General features: G+C 46.3%; 1 protein-coding gene across 3 annotated transcripts in view; it reads right to left on the bottom strand.

Annotated features, from left to right (window-relative positions):
• Positions 1 to 2,599: 2,599 nt before the first annotated feature.
• Positions 2,600 to 17,586, bottom strand: part of LOC126540517 (uncharacterized) — a 40,316-nt gene continuing 25,329 nt past the window's right edge. The window contains exons 4-5 of one of the 3 annotated variants that reach the window (XM_050187331.3): positions 14,819 to 14,902; positions 2,600 to 6,125 (exon numbers count right to left, since the gene is read on the bottom strand). In XM_050187331.3, the coding sequence (XP_050043288.1) occupies positions 5,961 to 6,125; positions 14,819 to 14,902 (249 nt within the window). In that variant the 3' untranslated portion in view covers positions 2,600 to 5,960. Of the gene's footprint in view, positions 6,126 to 14,817; positions 14,903 to 16,790; positions 17,440 to 17,586 lie in introns of those variants that run through there. The other 2 variants (XM_055076074.2, XM_050187332.3) reach the window with 2 other exon arrangements.

The following is a 17,586-nucleotide window of genomic DNA, read 5'->3' as shown; positions in this document are numbered from 1 at the left end:
TGAGGCCACGGCCCCAAGATCTTCTGTTCAATGGAAGGCCCGTCATCCAAGTGCCCCAACACTGTCCAAGGGCAATGCTCTCACCTTCGTATGTGGGGCTGTCACTCAGATTACACCGAGCGTAATCTGCGGTAGCGAGGATCACGAGTGTTGCACAATGGGGTTTCCGCGTCTTGCATATTTGCCATGCACACACATAATCGCTACGATGCAGCAAAATACATTACAGATGAACACTTTTATAAGCCAAGTACTTGACGAAAGTGTCGCTTCATATGGCTCCCAAAATGTGTTGTATCTGCATATTTTGTTTTTCTTTGATACCAATAGCCAAGAAAGAATATGTACTGGCCAACTGTGCTTACCACTAGTGACATCAGCATAAAACCAACAGCACTGGTGCTGGCAATTGCGATGGTCTAGCAGGGCTCTTGCAGTAATGAATGGCCCTGTTCAACTTAAGGGGAGTAATGGTTTCGGCAGCAAGGTTATAGCAGAGTGCAGGAGAACACTTTGGCGACTGTTCTCGTGAGCTCAACTTACGAACACTATGGGGAACCAGCGCTGGATAGGCGGCGCGTCGAAAAGAGCGCGTTGCACGCCCCCCTGGTGACGAAACGCGGCATATTCCAGCCGCTCGACCAGACGACACACGGAAGAAGGAAACTATGGAGAGGCCCTGACGTCACTCTTTGCGAAGCTAAAGTGAAGCCGGAAGTTGGCGTTGCTCCACCTATCGGGCCAGCCCTCCTCTCTTGTTTACATTTCTCGCAAAACCACGCCGCGCTGCGCGCAACCGTGCTGCTCGGACTCGCGCGCTCCGCAGCAACACTAACCAATCGTTAGCACGTTAGGATGATTCCGCGAAAGAAGGCAAAATTTCCCGCGGATATTCCTTCGTCCGTAGCCATTGCCGTGGCGCGGCACATTGCATACAGCGTTGCATGCGCGTTCCTTTCACAAACTTTAGTTCCTCCTGTCCTACCTGGCCACAGCAACATCCGGTAGAGCACGGTCCAGATAACGCAGCGCAACAAAACACGGAGACCAACGCAAACCTGCCCGCACGGCGCCTTTGCCACGGTACGAAACCTACGGAGCAACACGTGTGAGCGCACAGAACCATAACAAAGCCGCCATTGTGGCCCGAAAGGCGTGGCCGCTACAGCAAAGAAATGAAAAATCAGCAAGAAAGAGCAGAACCTACTACGTCACTTCCTCCACACTTTTCTCCTAGCGCGCGGAGGGTGTAGGGCCTCTCCTCAGTTTCCTTCCTCCATGAGACGACACGTCCGCGGCCGTTTCATAGTTCGCACATATGGTTCGCATGTTTCCGTTATCGCGCCGCTTCAAGTGGACAGTTTTCGTAAAGAAGCTAGCGCCATCAAGTAAAGAAATGACGAAAGAAGCTTTTTAAACTTTATATGTTTTTCAAAGTGTGTCGCGGCGAGCACGTGCGTTTATTTAACGGTTGCGCCGTGTGCTGTTCCCATGCTTGTGTGGCAGCCTGCCTCGCATATCTAGAAGCTACGGCGCCGGTCTTGCTGCGCTATGGTTTCGGAAGTATTAGTTCGCCTGAAGACATTCCATACTCCTCTGGCTAGACATAAGAAATTCTGATGTTACTTTGCCACAGCAGTCAATGGAGAAGAAAGCTCCATCGCATCAGCTGACTCGGGCAAGCAAAGGTTTGAGTGCTCCGCTGCTTGATCCGTAACAACCCTGGCTACATTTAGCACTTATTAGATAAATTTACCGGATGCATCTCAGCGCCGAGTCCTCATCCGCATGCGCATCCTTAAAAACATAGGCGGCTTAGTCGCGCGTGCGCCGGCAGTATGCGCACACAACTCGTATTACAAGGCAGCTTCCCTGCCACATAATTCTTGGCAATGAATGGAAACTATTTACCTTTCGTATCGTTCGCTTGGTGTGATGGCATTGGAAGGAGCTTGGCGGTGGTATTGCGAAGGAAAAATGGTTGGTACACATGCTGGATGGTGCATGCTATTGCTCATTTTGTTTCCGACGAAATGTCCACTGCAGATTCTGCTGTTTGGTACTGGCTGGCACGGCTGACCGTCTTCACTCGAAGAACAGTTTACACCCTTTGGCGTGCCCCTTCTGCCACACAACGATGAAAGGAAACGCATCAAGGCAGATGAAGATTATCGTTGTGTGGCAGAAGGGGCGCGCCAAAGGGTGTAAACTGTTCTTAGGGTGAACCAAGCACACTCGCGAAATTCGATTTAGAAACCAGCCCGACACCGCTTGACAGGGCGACAAGACGGGAACTTACTCCGCTCGCCTGACTGCTTGGATCCAACGCCGCCTCCGTTCTTGTTCGTACGGTTTAGATGGAAAGACACAGAAGGATACATCCTCCCTCATTCCGACGTAGTTGTGGCACTAGTATACGCAACAGTACCGTCGGCGTCCTTTTGTTTTCCTTAGACTTTCAGCGCACGCAACGCCGCTACCAGCAGCAATTTTCGTCCGCGGGAGCGGCTGCATTGTGCACGTTCCGACCGCCAGGGTGGCGCTGCAGGTGTCGTGAAAACTCCAGCGTTGGTTCCCCATAATCAGACCACTACGAAAGTGTGCAAAAAAAAGTTTTATTTCTGTATATTCTACATGTAAAAAAAAAAACTAAACATGACATCCTGTTCACTCGGTTCCATCAGCCTTGTACAAAGCCACAAAGACTTAAGAAGCAACAGTGATTCTAACTCCTTCCAGAAGTGCACAGAAAATGCCAAAGATGTCAACCAGTTGCAAAGACATGCCATTAATGCTGTCTTAATAAAAGGCATTTTTCTGCTTACTGTATGTTACAAAGTACCTCATGAACCTCCACAAAAATGATGCATTCATGGTGCTCTTGCACAGAGCAACAATACTTACCGAGAGCATCAGCAGAGCTAGAGCAACTGTGGCAAGCCACAGTGACCACTCAAAGCCAATCTGTGCTCACAGAGGCCACAGAAAAGGCACACACTGCACACAAAACAAAGACACGTTGTGTATCCCCATATTAATTCCTCACCTTTCCAGTACAGCCAATTCTCCACTGAACAAGCATACACCCATGGTCAAGCACCTACAGATCATGGTCTCGAACAAAAAGAAAAAAAAAAAGAAAGCACTAGCAGGTTCATGTGACCCTTGACTGAGGCCATACTAAGGACATGCGTCAGTCATGTAGGGTGGCAGCCCGGTTTGCAGTAACTTCCTTGGCATGGAGTTACTCTAGCATGACTTTCTGTACTGTAGTCATTGCTATGCACAGCCCACCTTGCAGCAATACTACCGTCCCACCTACTTCACATGCCCACCGAGTTAGGAAGTGGACACGACATCAAGCCAGGCAATTAAACTCTCAACATGTACTCCGCAGAAAGCTGCCCGTTTCCTCACAACACTCCTCCATACTTGTCATTTAAAAAACTAAATCCCATTTAACTGACCCATACACTTTTCACAACTACCCTATATAGAGGGCTTACCAGTGCTTTGCAGTGTTTCAGGTCTGTAGCTTTTTATCTTGCTCTTGTGTTGATCATTTACAAGTCATTGAAGCTTGTTTATGCACTACTAGCGAATGCGATTTACAAACTGTTTGCTTTGCAGCATGCCACCCTTTTTACAACTCCCCCAGTATCTTCTTGATCCTGTGCAATTTACACCTCGATATCCCTTTTCTTTCGTAGCAATCATTTACAGCCATCGTACCTCCTTGGACCAGTGTAACAGAAATGCCCCGGAGGAACAGCTGACATGGTAAAACCAATTTCCTAGCTGGTAGAAGAGAAACTATTTCTGAATGAATCCTAATCGGAGTCACCATGGTAAGAGTCCAGCTGGGTCCCCAGTCTTGGTGCTGAGTCCATTCATCTGGATCCCTTGCTGTGCTTTTTGTGGACCAGCCACAGTGGTTACAGTGTACACCGTAGTACACTCAGTGGAGCGTCCAGCACTTCTAGGTGTGGAGAAGGGAGGTGCAATGTTTGGGCGAGTTAAAAGTGTGGACAAGAAGCGCTCCAACGGTATCACCCAGTAAGTATAGAGTGCACTGGGGTATTTGCCACATCCTGGGCATAATATGTTACCTGGCCTGTTCTCAGTGTGGCATTGGATGGCATCGTTAATAACGCAAGTGTTTGTGCCTGGCCCATACGGGCAGCATCCTTTCTGGTGTTTGATAGGGATGGCAAAAAGTATTACCGGATTCCTTAACCAATTAAGGCATTGTTTTTGGTGTTTGGGTCTGGCAACTCTAGAAGAGCTTGAATTAACGAAGGTAGCAAGGCGTTTCAGATATTACACACCCAAATGGCTTGGGGTACCCAAAGGGGGCTTTGCACACCCAAAGTGCCATGCCCTGCTTGCTTTATTTTGCACCCTTCTTACTTTCCTTTGCACACCTTTCCGTTTCTCTTGTAAACATGGCAGTCTGCATCCCAAAACCATGGGTGTGCAAAATCTAACACTTCATAGTTCAAAAGCCCTACGCCAACCAAGAAGTACTTGACTGCGTTTAGGCATTCTGTGATCCTCGCAACTCCCGATGAAGTACTTGATCGAAAATCGGAAAGAAACTTTAGCAGGAACATTGCTTCTTTAAGATAGGCTGTGGTGTGCTATTAAGCTATACTATGACAGAGTTGCACCGGATGCAGCCAACAAAAAACAAGAAAAAAAAAAAGACGAAAGAAAACCTGCGATCCTTGTACAAGTGCACAGCTAGCAAAGTGTACTACATTGTTCATACAATCAAGTACCAGCTGCATTACCAAAATGCAATTCTTCTATTGTACCATGGTCCGTAGACTTTTTGGTCGTGGGTGTAGCAAGTGAACTTTAAGCAGCAATCTAACAAGCAACACGAGCACAAGATAACACTTTGGTTGATGAATGCACAGCACATGTGCATGGAGATGTAAAAAAAAACGTCAATGACAAGTGTGCAGCTTTTGGAAAACATGGTTTGTTTTGCAATGCAAATCCGTCGCATGACTTCACACTGTCAAAAGCTTTGTCAACTTTTGTACAGGTTCAGCAAAACATTTATGTATGAAAACTTCGAACGAAAAAGAATGGAAATTTGTATTTACAATTGGTGCTATGTACAAATACGCTCTATGTGCACTGCTTTCACTCAACTCTTCACTACAACTTTCAGAGGTGCATTCACTTTTGAAAAGAATTTTTTTTTTTTTTTTTTTGAGGACATACCTGCTGCATAATGACGGCCGAGATTACCAAAAGGCAAAACAAAACTCCGAGTATACTACTGCTTATTTGGTGCGACACTCTAAAATGTGTGCAAGACGACCTCATGACGGGTCGCAATACCAATTGGCACTGAAAGTGGCAAGAGTACATGGCGATATTTAGAAAGAATTGGTGGCAAGAAAGAAGGGCTGCTATACCCACCTGTGACATGCAAGAAAACTGGAAGCTTCTTGCACTGGTTCAATAACTGAATGAGCACAGCAGAAGTGGCCGCTTTAACAACTTCGCAAGGTACTTTCGAGAATTTTGCCCGTTCCGCACCACCAAACCAAAGCACTACATAATATTTGCACCAGTGCGATGGTACAATGCTGCAGCTTGTCTATCATGCTGAATCACTGCACTCAGCGATAACTTTAGTTCTCTAAGCTACTTAACCATCCTCACCATTTTCACACGACATAATTTGGGTAGGAAACTGCTACTGTTGCACATAGAGGCAGTCAGCTTTTGTAAACACTGCCCAGTGACTGCAGGTAAAATGTCCACTACACAAGGCAAGGAGCAGAAAGCGTGATTGACTTGTGTGCAGTTCAAGGCCAGTGTCCAAACGAAAAGTTCGAGGTGGCTGTGAGAACGGCCATGCCTGACGACATGTTCCACCATGCTGCAGCAAGGGGCAGGCAGACCGCACATGCGCACACTGGGAAGGCATCGGTTCTGCCTTAGACCGTAGGCTTCAGTGAGAAGGAGAGCTTGGGTCGCACGCGTCCCTTGTTCAGGATGACCTGCTGGTCCAGGCGCATTTTCTTTTCCTGCTCCAGCTCCAACTGCCTGCGGGCCTCATCAATCTGCCGGCGCTCGTCGACCATTGCCAGCCGCTCTTCCGCCTGCACATGCACGCACACGTCAGTCACCTAACACCATAAATTGTTCACGATCACTACAGTGATCAATTTCATCGCCAGTTTATGTCTGCCATAGGACGAAGGCCTTTCCCGGGCAACCACATCTTGCATAGGTCAACTCTAGACTATAGTTATTCTTCTTATTCTAGTGACCACTAGTTACCTACTCTGCCTAATAAGCAAACTGCCGAACTCCGCTTACTCCTCCTAATCTCAATCGCTACATCAGCTACAGTAAAATGTTATTAAAGGGGCCCTGAAACACTATCGAAGTTGAGAAATGCATCTGAATTTAAAATAGACTATTTCAGAAATACTTTGCAGCAAGAAGTATTGCAAACACGTTCGGCAGAATCAGAGTTATTCGCAGTCAAAGGTCGCCTGTGAGCCTCTTCGCAGTAATCCGGCTCCTTCTTCAATGCCTTGCACTGCAAAGGCTACGGCGGAGCAGGGCATGCCCACAACGCTCCACTTACTCAATGTCACCATGGCATGCAGTTCAAATCTGATTTCGTATGTTCATGTAGGCACCACTGCTGGGGCTTTTAGCCCTTACAACAGTCCAAACTCAACGTTTGGTTGTGTTCACGGTGTCTCCCCACGTGTCCCATCCCATAGCTTTACTCAAGGTTCGTACAGAGCATTTGATACAAAATCCAAGGCCAATTCAAGGATTTCAAGGAGGGGGAAACAAACCTTACTCGTATACTTACTATGAAAAATAGTAAAATCTACTTCTCAGCTGCAATTTCTGCTCTTTATGAAGCTTTTCAAGGCTTCATTTTTCATTGTAATCGTGTCATCGCCTTCCAGCATGATGGTTAGTAGTGTCCAGCTTCAGCCAATGATGCTCAACGCGTTAAAGCCATATGGCTGAAACTTATTTTCTGCCACGCCTTTCTAGAAACCTAGGGTTTGAAAATGTAGCCATGATGGCTGCCGTGTGAACTAACAAAACAAAAACAGTGCTACAGCTTGGTCGGTTCACCTGGCTTCATCCAGCTCCATGATGGCTATTGCAATTTAAACGAGCCTGCCATTGGACATGAACACGCCAAATTGTACATCTTAGCAAGACCAAAAAGACATATCTAGGATCAGATTACAGATTACAGAATTTCCGAGGGTCAAACGAAACATTGTCACCATGTTCACTTGTGCAAATTTGTCAGAAATGTGCAAATCGGCTTCATCAACATAGTCCAGCGTGAAGCGGACGTGCGAGGCGTGCTGCACCTATGAAAATTCAACCCTCTATACAGTCTAGTGCCCAGTGTAGATGTGACCCACAGCGCTCGGCGCACTTCAGCACGGAAATACTGTGTGTCCAATCTCACACCAGAGCAGCTAGACCAGAGCATATTGTGAACTAGCTCGGCTGGTAGGCAGCATGTTGGCTTACAGTTCGGGTGCAGTGAAATGAGCATGCCGAGTTTGCACCTTTACCAAACATAAAAGTGCTCGCCCGTTGTGCACATGTGCGCTTACGTTGTAACTGGTCACTGCTCTGCCACATACAATGCACCGAACTACAGTCGAACCCGACTATATCGAACCTGTTTACATCGAATTATTCTATATATCGAACAATTTCTGGACACGGTACAGTTACAATGAGTATATATAGCAAAAATTACGCTTACATCGAACAAAAATAACAGCAACTTCCGATATATGGAACGTCAAGCGGCGGAAAAGTGCCCCCAGAGTTAGCTTTCCCTCACGGTGTGGGGAAACCCTGCGGCGCGGCTCCATCCAACCACTCTCCCTACCGTGACCGTGCTGCCTCGGACAAGCCTTCGACACCCCCCTGCAAAAAATTATCCTGGCACGCCCGCAGCGCTTGCTCAGACAGGCAATCAGAGGCTCTTGTGCACTCATCGTGCAAGATGGCACTTGTGGTTCATTCTGTGCGCGCCTTGTGGGCCTTCTCCTGCAGTGTTGCCGTGATGAAGCGGCAGAATTCGCCTTTCGTCATGAAGCTCGAAATCATAAATCGGGTCGAACACGGTGAGAAGTCGGATGTTCTCGCAGCATGCAAGATTCCGAGGAGCACTCTCAGCATGATCTTGAAGAATAAGGGGGAGATTAGGGCTAAAGCGGCCAAACTCGCGATCCGGTGCCCGTGGCGCCCGACACGTACGTACGCGCACGACAGTGTACGAGTGGTTCATCCGAAATTGCTTCAGCCGTGCCGGCTTCCGTGTGCTCGGTGATGACCGTAAATTCTGATGAATGCGACGCAGCCGTTGCCGGTGTTGCCGAAGTTTGGAGCGAGCTGTCTGAATTTCCAGAAGCTGTTGACAAACTAACGATGGACGAGTTTGTGAGTGCAAATGATGGTGTCGAGACCGCAGGAAAGCCCGGAAACGAAGACTACATTGCCAACATCATACCAAGCACAAGTGAAAGTGGGCACAATGAGGAAAGCAACGATGGTCGTTTGTCCACATCCTCCGAAGTGATTGTTGCGCTTGCACTGGTCCGGTGCTTCTGTGCAAATGCGGAAGGTTGCGGCCTCAGCAGCTCGACTCTTCGACTCCTTAGATAATGTGAGGAAGTGTGTGCATCGCAGGCAGTGAAATTGCCCAAGCAGAAGAAAATGCTAGACTATTTCATGCGAAACTAAGCTAGTTTCATCAATAAAGTGATTTTATAAATGGTATGCGTTTTTATGACATCCAATTATTTAGCAGGCTTATATCGAATTATGCTCTATATCGAACTGATGGGCGTTTTCTTGCGAGTTCGATATAGCCAGGTTCGACTGTATACAGGGGCAAACTTTAGGCAATCCTAGTGTCACCGGTGAGATGAATCAGCCAGCTGCTACCTTGTACACTGGAAACCACAACTATATCCACAACTTCAGCAACGGATGCCACCCTCCCAACTCGCGCTGAAAGGATTCCGAAGGTTACACAAGCTTCGGCCATGTTGACAACACACCTCAAAGGTGTTACGAGAAGCAGGCGACCGGTTCCGTCAGATGACGGTGCTCGGACCAGCTCACCACGCGCCTGAAGTCATGTCGCCCACAGAGACTAATCAGAACTCACGGTTGTTCTCAGCAAGCCACAGCAAGCACACACTCCGCAGCGGCCACAGCATCTGTGCTACGTAGCAGGTGCAGCTACATGCCAACCGCAGTGCCTATGACAGGGCTGTAGTGTGCCTTCGCACTTATCTGCTCCAGTCTGGCTGTGCTAAATCATGAAAACCAGCTTCATCCTGCACCAGCTTGACGGGTGGATGGTAGCCACAACCAAACTGCGCATTTTGAAGTGCTATGAATAGCTCACTACGAAGTGATGTTTGCCAAGGCGTCTAGCCAGGAGCGAGCACATGCTGGCAAGTGTACGTACGGATAGTTTGACCTTCAGTTTGATGAGGTTTCAGGCAGTTGAGTGTTCGAAACTAATAGAAATTAGTGAGACACAACGGCTACTCTACCAGTAAGCACTGTGGTTAAAGTTTAATGCTTACACGGGCGGGCGTGGCTGAGTAGATGAGTCAGTGTCTTCCCAAAGTATGCAATTCTTGCTGAAATCCGAAACCCAGATTTACACTTACTTCACAGTATGCAGTCTGTTTAGCAAACTGCACAAATAAATACACGCACTAACCGACTACAGTTAAACCGCGACATAACAAACTTCAATATCACAAAATGCTCAATATAGCGAAGTATTAACCTTTTCGTAACCTCTTGTCCATAGGACATTATGTATTTAGAACCTCAACATAAAGAAGCGTGTTTGTATGAGATTTCAATATAACGAAATTTAACTGCCACAGCAAAGGAATGCCAAAACAGTAAATAGAAACTTCTTCCGATGCAGATAGTCAGATGATTTAGTTAAAAGCGGCTGCTTGCAAACGCACCTCTCAAATCGCATGCCGCGTAAGAAGAACGATGGCCGAAGTAAAGCTGCGTCATGTTCCATATAAAGTCCAACTGCAATAAGGTACTATCGTGCCCCCCGCACGGTGTGCTTTAGGTGCGAGTGAACGTGTACAATGGGTGAGACGAAAAATATGGTGGCTTCACGACTTCCGCACGAGCAAAGGGAAAGAGCGGGCAGAGTGGGGTCAAGTTGGTGCGCATCTCGATTTTTGGCACGCATCTTGGCAGTGGCTGAGGAGGGCTGTAAGCGTGGCTGAGCACGTACGCAGCTGCGCACCCTGCTTTAGAGGCAATCTGCCGCATGTGCAAAGAGTGGGTGTGCCGAGACAGCGTGGCACAATGTGAACTGTCTTTAGTACTGGAGGTTGTGTAATCTTGAGTTTCAGTAAACCACTGGAGTGAGAGGCAGATGAAGCATTCACTCCGCGCTGCCGGCGCTTTCCTGATAGCGTCGTCCCAGTGCGGGCAACACTATCAGCAACGGGGGCAGAGTGAATGCGAAAGCACGGCTGGCTTCGCATAATTCATACCGCCGAGATGTCGATGACTTGGCATGAAACCATATCATTTGTCGCCGAATCCCAAATTTATCAAAATGAATTGTTTTCCAATTGAAATTTACTTTATTTGATTGCTTGACAATTTGGAAAATGTTGCAGCCCCTTTCTGTGTAAGAAAAATTTATCAGCGACTGTACTTATTTGCATAAACAAAGCAAATGGCCGATTTTACCGACTTCATTATATCAAGGTTTAACTGTATTTACTTTCCACATGCAAACTGAAGAGCCAAAGAACAACAACGCACACATGTTTGATGGGGACGGCCCACCGCTGACAAGCAGCCAGAGCAGAGGCAAAGGCTTCTCTGTTACCTAGGTTGTTGCCCCCTGTGTGTCTGAGGAGCTCATGTCGCATGACATACAGCATGCTTAAACGAGAAGAGAGGGCGTTAACCGAGGGTCCCGATTTTTATTAGTCATATCATGAGAAGCCAACAGACACTGACACCAAAGACAACATAGAGGATATTACTTGTGCTTAATAAATGAAATAAGGAAACGATAAATTAATGGAAATTAAAGTGGATGAAAAAACAACTTGCCGCAGGTGGGAACCGAACCCACAACCTTCGCATTTCGCGTGCGATGCTCTACCAATTGAGCTACCGCGGCGCTGTTTCCCCATCCACTTTCTTGGGTATTTATGTGTCCTAGTAGAACCCCGGGAGCGTTAGCCAGCGCCATCACTCACATACCAAGACGGCGGACGTGGAACGTCCTTCTTGCCGCAGGCGTCACGAGAACGTGATCTTTTTTGGGTGAAGGCAACTGGTCAATAAACCCACACATGCTACCTGAAGGCATCAATGTTGCCGGATTCGAGACCCTCGTTATGTAATAAACGAGAAGAGAGGGGGTTAACCGAGGGTCCCGATTTTTATTAGTCATATCATGAGAAGCCAACAGACACTGACACCAAAGACAACATAGGGGATATTACTTGTGCTTAATAAATGAAATAAGGAAACGATAAATTAATGGAAATTAAAGTGGATGAAAAAAACAACTTGTCGCAGGTGGGAACCGAACCGGGTATATATCCCCTATGTTGCCTTTGGTGTCAGTATCTGTTGGCTTCTCATGATATACAGCATGCTTGTTATTCATTGTACATTGGCGTTTCCTCCTCCTCTTCGTTGCCCTCATCAGTCTCTCTTCGATCAGCGCACCTCACTGAGCAGCTTGCTAGCAGCCTCTTTTGTCCGAGGGATTTCCCGGCCCCAGCTGCCTTATAACAGATATTTCATCTCGCCAGGCTATACTATAAGCGGTACACATATACACTGAGTTCTATGGCAGGGTAAACGGGAGTCAGAATACGACAGCATTATATCCGGTCATGCACTATCAGTTGTTACACAATAACTGGCCTAAACTGTACATCAGTTACCGTATTTACACGATTGTAAGTCGACTCGAATGTAAGTCGACCCCCCCATATCGCTTGACCGGAAAAAAAAAAAAAATCTGAGAGCATACCCGAGGGCGCATTCGATAACGAAAATTTATTAGTAGCTGACATGGTCACTGGACTACTCGTCTTCACTAGTGCTGCCATCGTCATCGTTGCTGCGGTCCCACAGCGCGTCGTGGTCCAGCGAAATTTCAAATTTGGCAAACGACCGCACCAGGACATCTTGCAGAACAGCAGCCCACGCCAAATGCACCCAGCCACACGCAGCCGTCAGGGAGGCTCTTTTGACAGGTCCGGTTGGCGTAAATTCGCAGTCTTCTGCCGCCAGCCACTCGTTGTACTCACGGTGGAGCAGAACCTTAAAATTAAGGCGAAGGTCCGGGCTTGTTTCATGACCACGTCGCACTTCACTGGCAGGGACCGATCACGCATTTCAGCGACGTACGCCGCAAGCTTAGCCTACAGCTCCGGAAAGCGTCCAGACTTCAGCACGTGGGAAATTTCTCACTTGCCGTCACACATTTCGCTTCGCTGCAGTCGCCACTCTCGCACCACCCGTTTAGAAACATCGAAATTGCGGCCCGCTGCGCAGTGATTTGTTTCTTCGGCGTAAAGGATGGCAGCCCTCTTGAACGCTGCTGTGAACGAGTGCCGAACAATTAGTGGGCCTGGAGCACTCATGACGACTGGGGAAGCATAGAAGTAGCACGTAGCCGGCAGTCAAGTGGAACGCGTCAAACCAATACCAATGCCTATAAACCACGACCGACTAGTAATAAAGCCGGTCGTGCTTTAAACAGAGAAAGAGAAACCCGCGAGCGGTGTCTGCTCTTCCATGAACTACCGATACTCCCCGCAAGCGCCGCAGTTCTGAGGGTGCCGCCGCAAATCGGAACAGCGGCGCTTCCATCAACTATCGACACCCCCCCATGAGTGTTGCATGCACTGCAAGACTCTCAAAAATGTTGAAAAACCCTTCCGAAAAGCGAACAAACACGCGGGATAGCAAAAAGATACGGGTAGGGCCATAGAGCAAACATAAAATTGTAACTACGTTGTAGCTCCCGTTGGTATCGCTTTTTTTTTGGCGGGGCCATGTTTCTGTTTCGATTGTAAGTCGACCCCCCAACTTCAGACTTTCAAATTTAAAAAAAGGGGTCGACTTACAATCGTGTAAATACGGTAGCTGGCACTGTATAAAAGAAGCAATAATCCCATGTTTGTATGTTCACACCGCTCTATTGTCATGCCTATTGTAACCAAGAGTATGTCGATCCCATAAGACGTGTTGTGAAAAACTGCCTTAAGGCTTCCTGATATTTGTCCAGATGCACCGAACATTTGTTGTAACAAAAACTAGTCCCACTAGCAAACACCATCAGCTACTGTAGTTGTAACCTGCTTGAGCGTTTGCCGATTATTATCAAATGGCTTTTTACTAGGCATGTGCAGATACCAAATAGTGGACTTCAAATCGAATATCCTACTCTTGAAAAAAAAAGGTGAAAATCGAATCTAATATCGCATCAGAAAATTGGTCACAACAGTTAATGTTTACAAATTTTGGAAGGAAAACAATGCAAAAAGAATGTAGGCGGCTACAGTAACTTAGGTACGTAGAAATGAAGATATACAGTATGGTCTACTCTTATTAAAGCAAACACCAAATTAGTATGCCAGTACTCATTACAGTTCAGTTCCAGTGTATAAAGGTGTGGAAAATATTTTTTTTTATCAATAGGATGTCTGTTGAATAGAATGAAGTGGTTCTTTCCCTCTAAAGCTGAAGAAATAATAGTATGGTAGTAGTAATGAATACCAATGAGCTTCTCAGTCAATTAGTGCACCCAAGTTTACTTGCAATCGTTCATTGCATAGAAAGTTTTGCTTTCCAGTTTATCTCCAAACTACAGCACAGCTTTCCCATATTTATGGCAGGTGGGCTATTGTAAGGTCAATCTGTGCAACAGACGAAATCACAAACTCCACATCATGTGGCTCGATCACCACTCCGCACTTAGCCACAGCTGGTGCTGCGAGGTAAAGAGCAGGCACCTTTTCATTTTCAGGTTCGAAGCAATTTGTCACCTGTCAGAGTCTGAAATCAAGAAGGTTGCGGCATGTTCGCCCGGTGCTCTCGTACAGCTGCCAAACAGTGATCACGCAAGGTCACACATAGGGGCTAGGTTCACGGCCATTCAATGAAGCAGCGTTAGGTTCGTCGCCGCATATCTAGCACAATCTGCGTCCCTTCCAGCAGCTAATCTGCCCAGTCTACGCACTTGTGTTTGAACTTCTCGAAATACCCATTGCTTTTCTTGCCAGTTCCTCTGTCCGCGTTGCGTTATTGCTTCAATCAGACCTGTTGACCTGGATGAACCTTGTATTGACAGAGGCAGCCCTGGCCGATATGGTGCCATTCCGCTAATTGCGACGTTTGGGCACTGCGTCCAATATCCGCATCGGGCCGACGTTGGGGAGCGCATGGAATAGGGCAGAAGCACTCATAGAGACTAAGTCCACAACCACAAAATCCAAGGGTGGCCCATCCTCTACACGCTTGATGCACCTTTTGCACCAAAAACAACAAAATGTTGCCTGCATGGTATCAAACACAAGGGGCTCCATACCGAATATTTGAAAAAAATCTAATAGTAGACATTCGAACGGTCACTATTCGATTCAGTGATATTTGAGTATTCCCACAGCCCTACTTTTTTAGCAGTACTACTGCAGTGAGAATAATTCATGGCCAATGATACTACTGGTGAGTTTCGTAAAAGTACACATACCAAGCTTCGCTGCGCTTCCTCCAACTGCTTGCTTTTTTCTGCCAGAGTTTGCTCAAGTTCTTGAAGTCGTCTTCTCTCCTCCTCCTACAGAAATCACAAGAAAATACGGTTAACGACAGTACTTAAACCAACTAATATGCTCATAGAACTGTAGCCACTCATAAAAGTTCTATGTAACCTAATATTCTAAAGCTTACGTACAACAAAAGGATATTTACAGAAGTTAGAATTACACTTGGGCCAATTCCATCAATGCCAGCACTGCGTAGCAATCACACGACTTGCACACAAACAGTTTAGTTCTTTACAAAATCCTTCCCGCAATGATAGCGATTAAGGGAAGTTCAAATGCGACCAGTAATGGTCACATAAACATTACTATCAATTGCTAGTAAACAAATCAATCAAGGGCTCCATCACTGAACTCTGCAAACCTGCTCTGAAAGTGCTACCACTCATTTTTCTTTGCCATGTCTCCTAAACTGAGAACAGTATAGGAGTGACAGAAGCATGATTGCTACGCGGGCTGACGCAGCCCCAATGCTGAATGGTACCGCTTCATGCTAAGAGTAGTAAAAGAAAGTTTAACATATAAGATTAGACTAAAATAAAAAGGCTGGCCCAACCCTTATGCTAAGCCAAATTATGCGACAGCGTTAGCACTCCCAAGAATTTTGAGTCTAGAAAAGTATAACCCTACAACTCACCCAAGGACTACCACCTGAGGGGAAAGCAGCCCAGGTAATTCGCCTCTGCTCTCGGTCCCCGCAAGCACACCGCCGAACGTACTCTTGCACCACAAGGCTTTATGAAGCCTCGTGGGGCAGACAAGAGAAACGCACAGTTGACCACAGCTTCCTTAGCATTTGTTGTTTTGTCAGGCTTAACGTCAGCGAATAAAAAAAAAAGGAAAAAGCTTTCCTAGGCCCTCTATTTCATCTCCCAAAAAGTTTTGCCGAAGCCCTCCCACACCCCCCCACTGCGAGAAGTGCCAAGTGAAAGAGACGCATTCATTCTCTTGCCTGTGGTTGAGTCAGCTTCCCTGCATGACAAACTGATTCCAGACACTCACGCTTGGTTTCCGGTGAGACGGCTGTGCCTAGAGAGAACTTGGAAGAGGCACTTGGCGTGCGAGGGGGAAACAAGTCTCGAATTAAACATAACACTCCACCTTGCTGCTTGTGCAGTGGCATCCCCAAATGCTGGACCACGTACAATCTCCAAACGCACTCCAGACCATATTTTTTTCTCTGTCCCTATCTTTCCAAAAGCACACCTTCTTTCACGGAGTGCACTCCTGAGCAAGCAACAGTTCGGTGCCACCACTGTCCATGCTGCAGTTTCAAGTGGCACAGCATGTGATTTTCTGCGCACGAAAGGCTTTGAAGACAAGACAAAAACTTATCCAATGGTTTCCTTAATCCTTCCACATATTTATATATGCCTTCGACTTAATGATTTTACAGCCTCTGCATTTTGCTAGCAATGTCTGCATAACCTCTTCCTTTCAATATGAGACCACTTACACAAACCTGCATCTTAATGAACACAAGGTGACTTCCTTTACACTGCTATAAAAATTCAGTGCTTATACCAAAAATTTTTATGTTACTGTCTCAAGTTTCTCATACAAACTACCAACCAAAGCACCAGTGCTGTAAAACACCAATATCTTATTTATTAAGACTCACCATTCAACATCTACCCACATTAGTATACTCTCTGCTACGACCTCAAATCTTCCTTTCACAATTTTGATCAGCCTTTGAGTAGCAATGACAGCAATAACAGAGGCTGTAAAACCATTACTGTCATAACTTAAGAATTTACAGATACTTATCATGTGTCTGGCTTCAAAATATAAAACTTTCGGAACAGCTGCATGAAAACTGAAGTTTGGTGACACAATAGAAATTTCATAAATAAAAGCTCAACCTATAAGTTATTTTCACCGTGGTTGTGGTAAACCCAAAGAAACTACCAAATCTCCATGCACCTAGTTGTTTACAAATGACAAACCTTTTAGTGACAAAATGAATCCTATATAAATTAATGCTTAAAATGGATTACCAAACAAGCCAAAATGGCCACCTTAGTGAAAACAAATCTAAGCTCACTGCTTTATTTAAATAATCCCATCCTGTCTTTACACATCAGTACGGAGTTGTAGTATACAACACCACTGATGCACTCCTTGTAATATATTCCTAGCTACAATGTTTCATTTACAGGGTTGCATAACAAATTGCACTAACTCCTGTGTATTGTATTCCTACTAGCAGTTACAATGTTTCGTGCCATTCCCAATTGTATGCTTCACTTTGGACAAAACAGCGATATAAAGTCTGCACTCCTGTACAAGTGCCGTCACATGCAAGCTTACTATGATCAGATCAGGGGTGCAGTAATATTATCAGCGGGAACATTCGTACCAGTCAGATAAAGGCACACCTGCCACCATGTGCCCAGAGAAATGTCGCTGCCAAAGACCAATCGGAGCATGCAGCTGTGGAAGCTTCAGAGAGGGCAAACTGCTTTGTCTCTCCACCGGCTTGGCTAGGCTTGACCATCGGATAGCAGCAAAATGCAGATTGCATCTGCTGCTTTTGGGACTCTGCTGTCTAGACAGGCAAGAGACAGTTTTTGCCAATAGTAATTACAGCTTACCGGAAATGCAAAACATTGTAAATATAAGTGAAGGCAGTATTGCACAGCAAAATTTCATACTGTAGCTGGGAAATTTTGAGAAATGTGGCCTGGTGACACTG

This window comes from Dermacentor andersoni, chromosome 2 (assembly GCF_023375885.2).
Source record: "Dermacentor andersoni chromosome 2, qqDerAnde1_hic_scaffold, whole genome shotgun sequence".
NCBI lineage: Eukaryota > Metazoa > Arthropoda > Arachnida > Ixodida > Ixodidae > Dermacentor > Dermacentor andersoni.
This window is presented reverse-complemented; position numbering and strand designations above follow the sequence as displayed.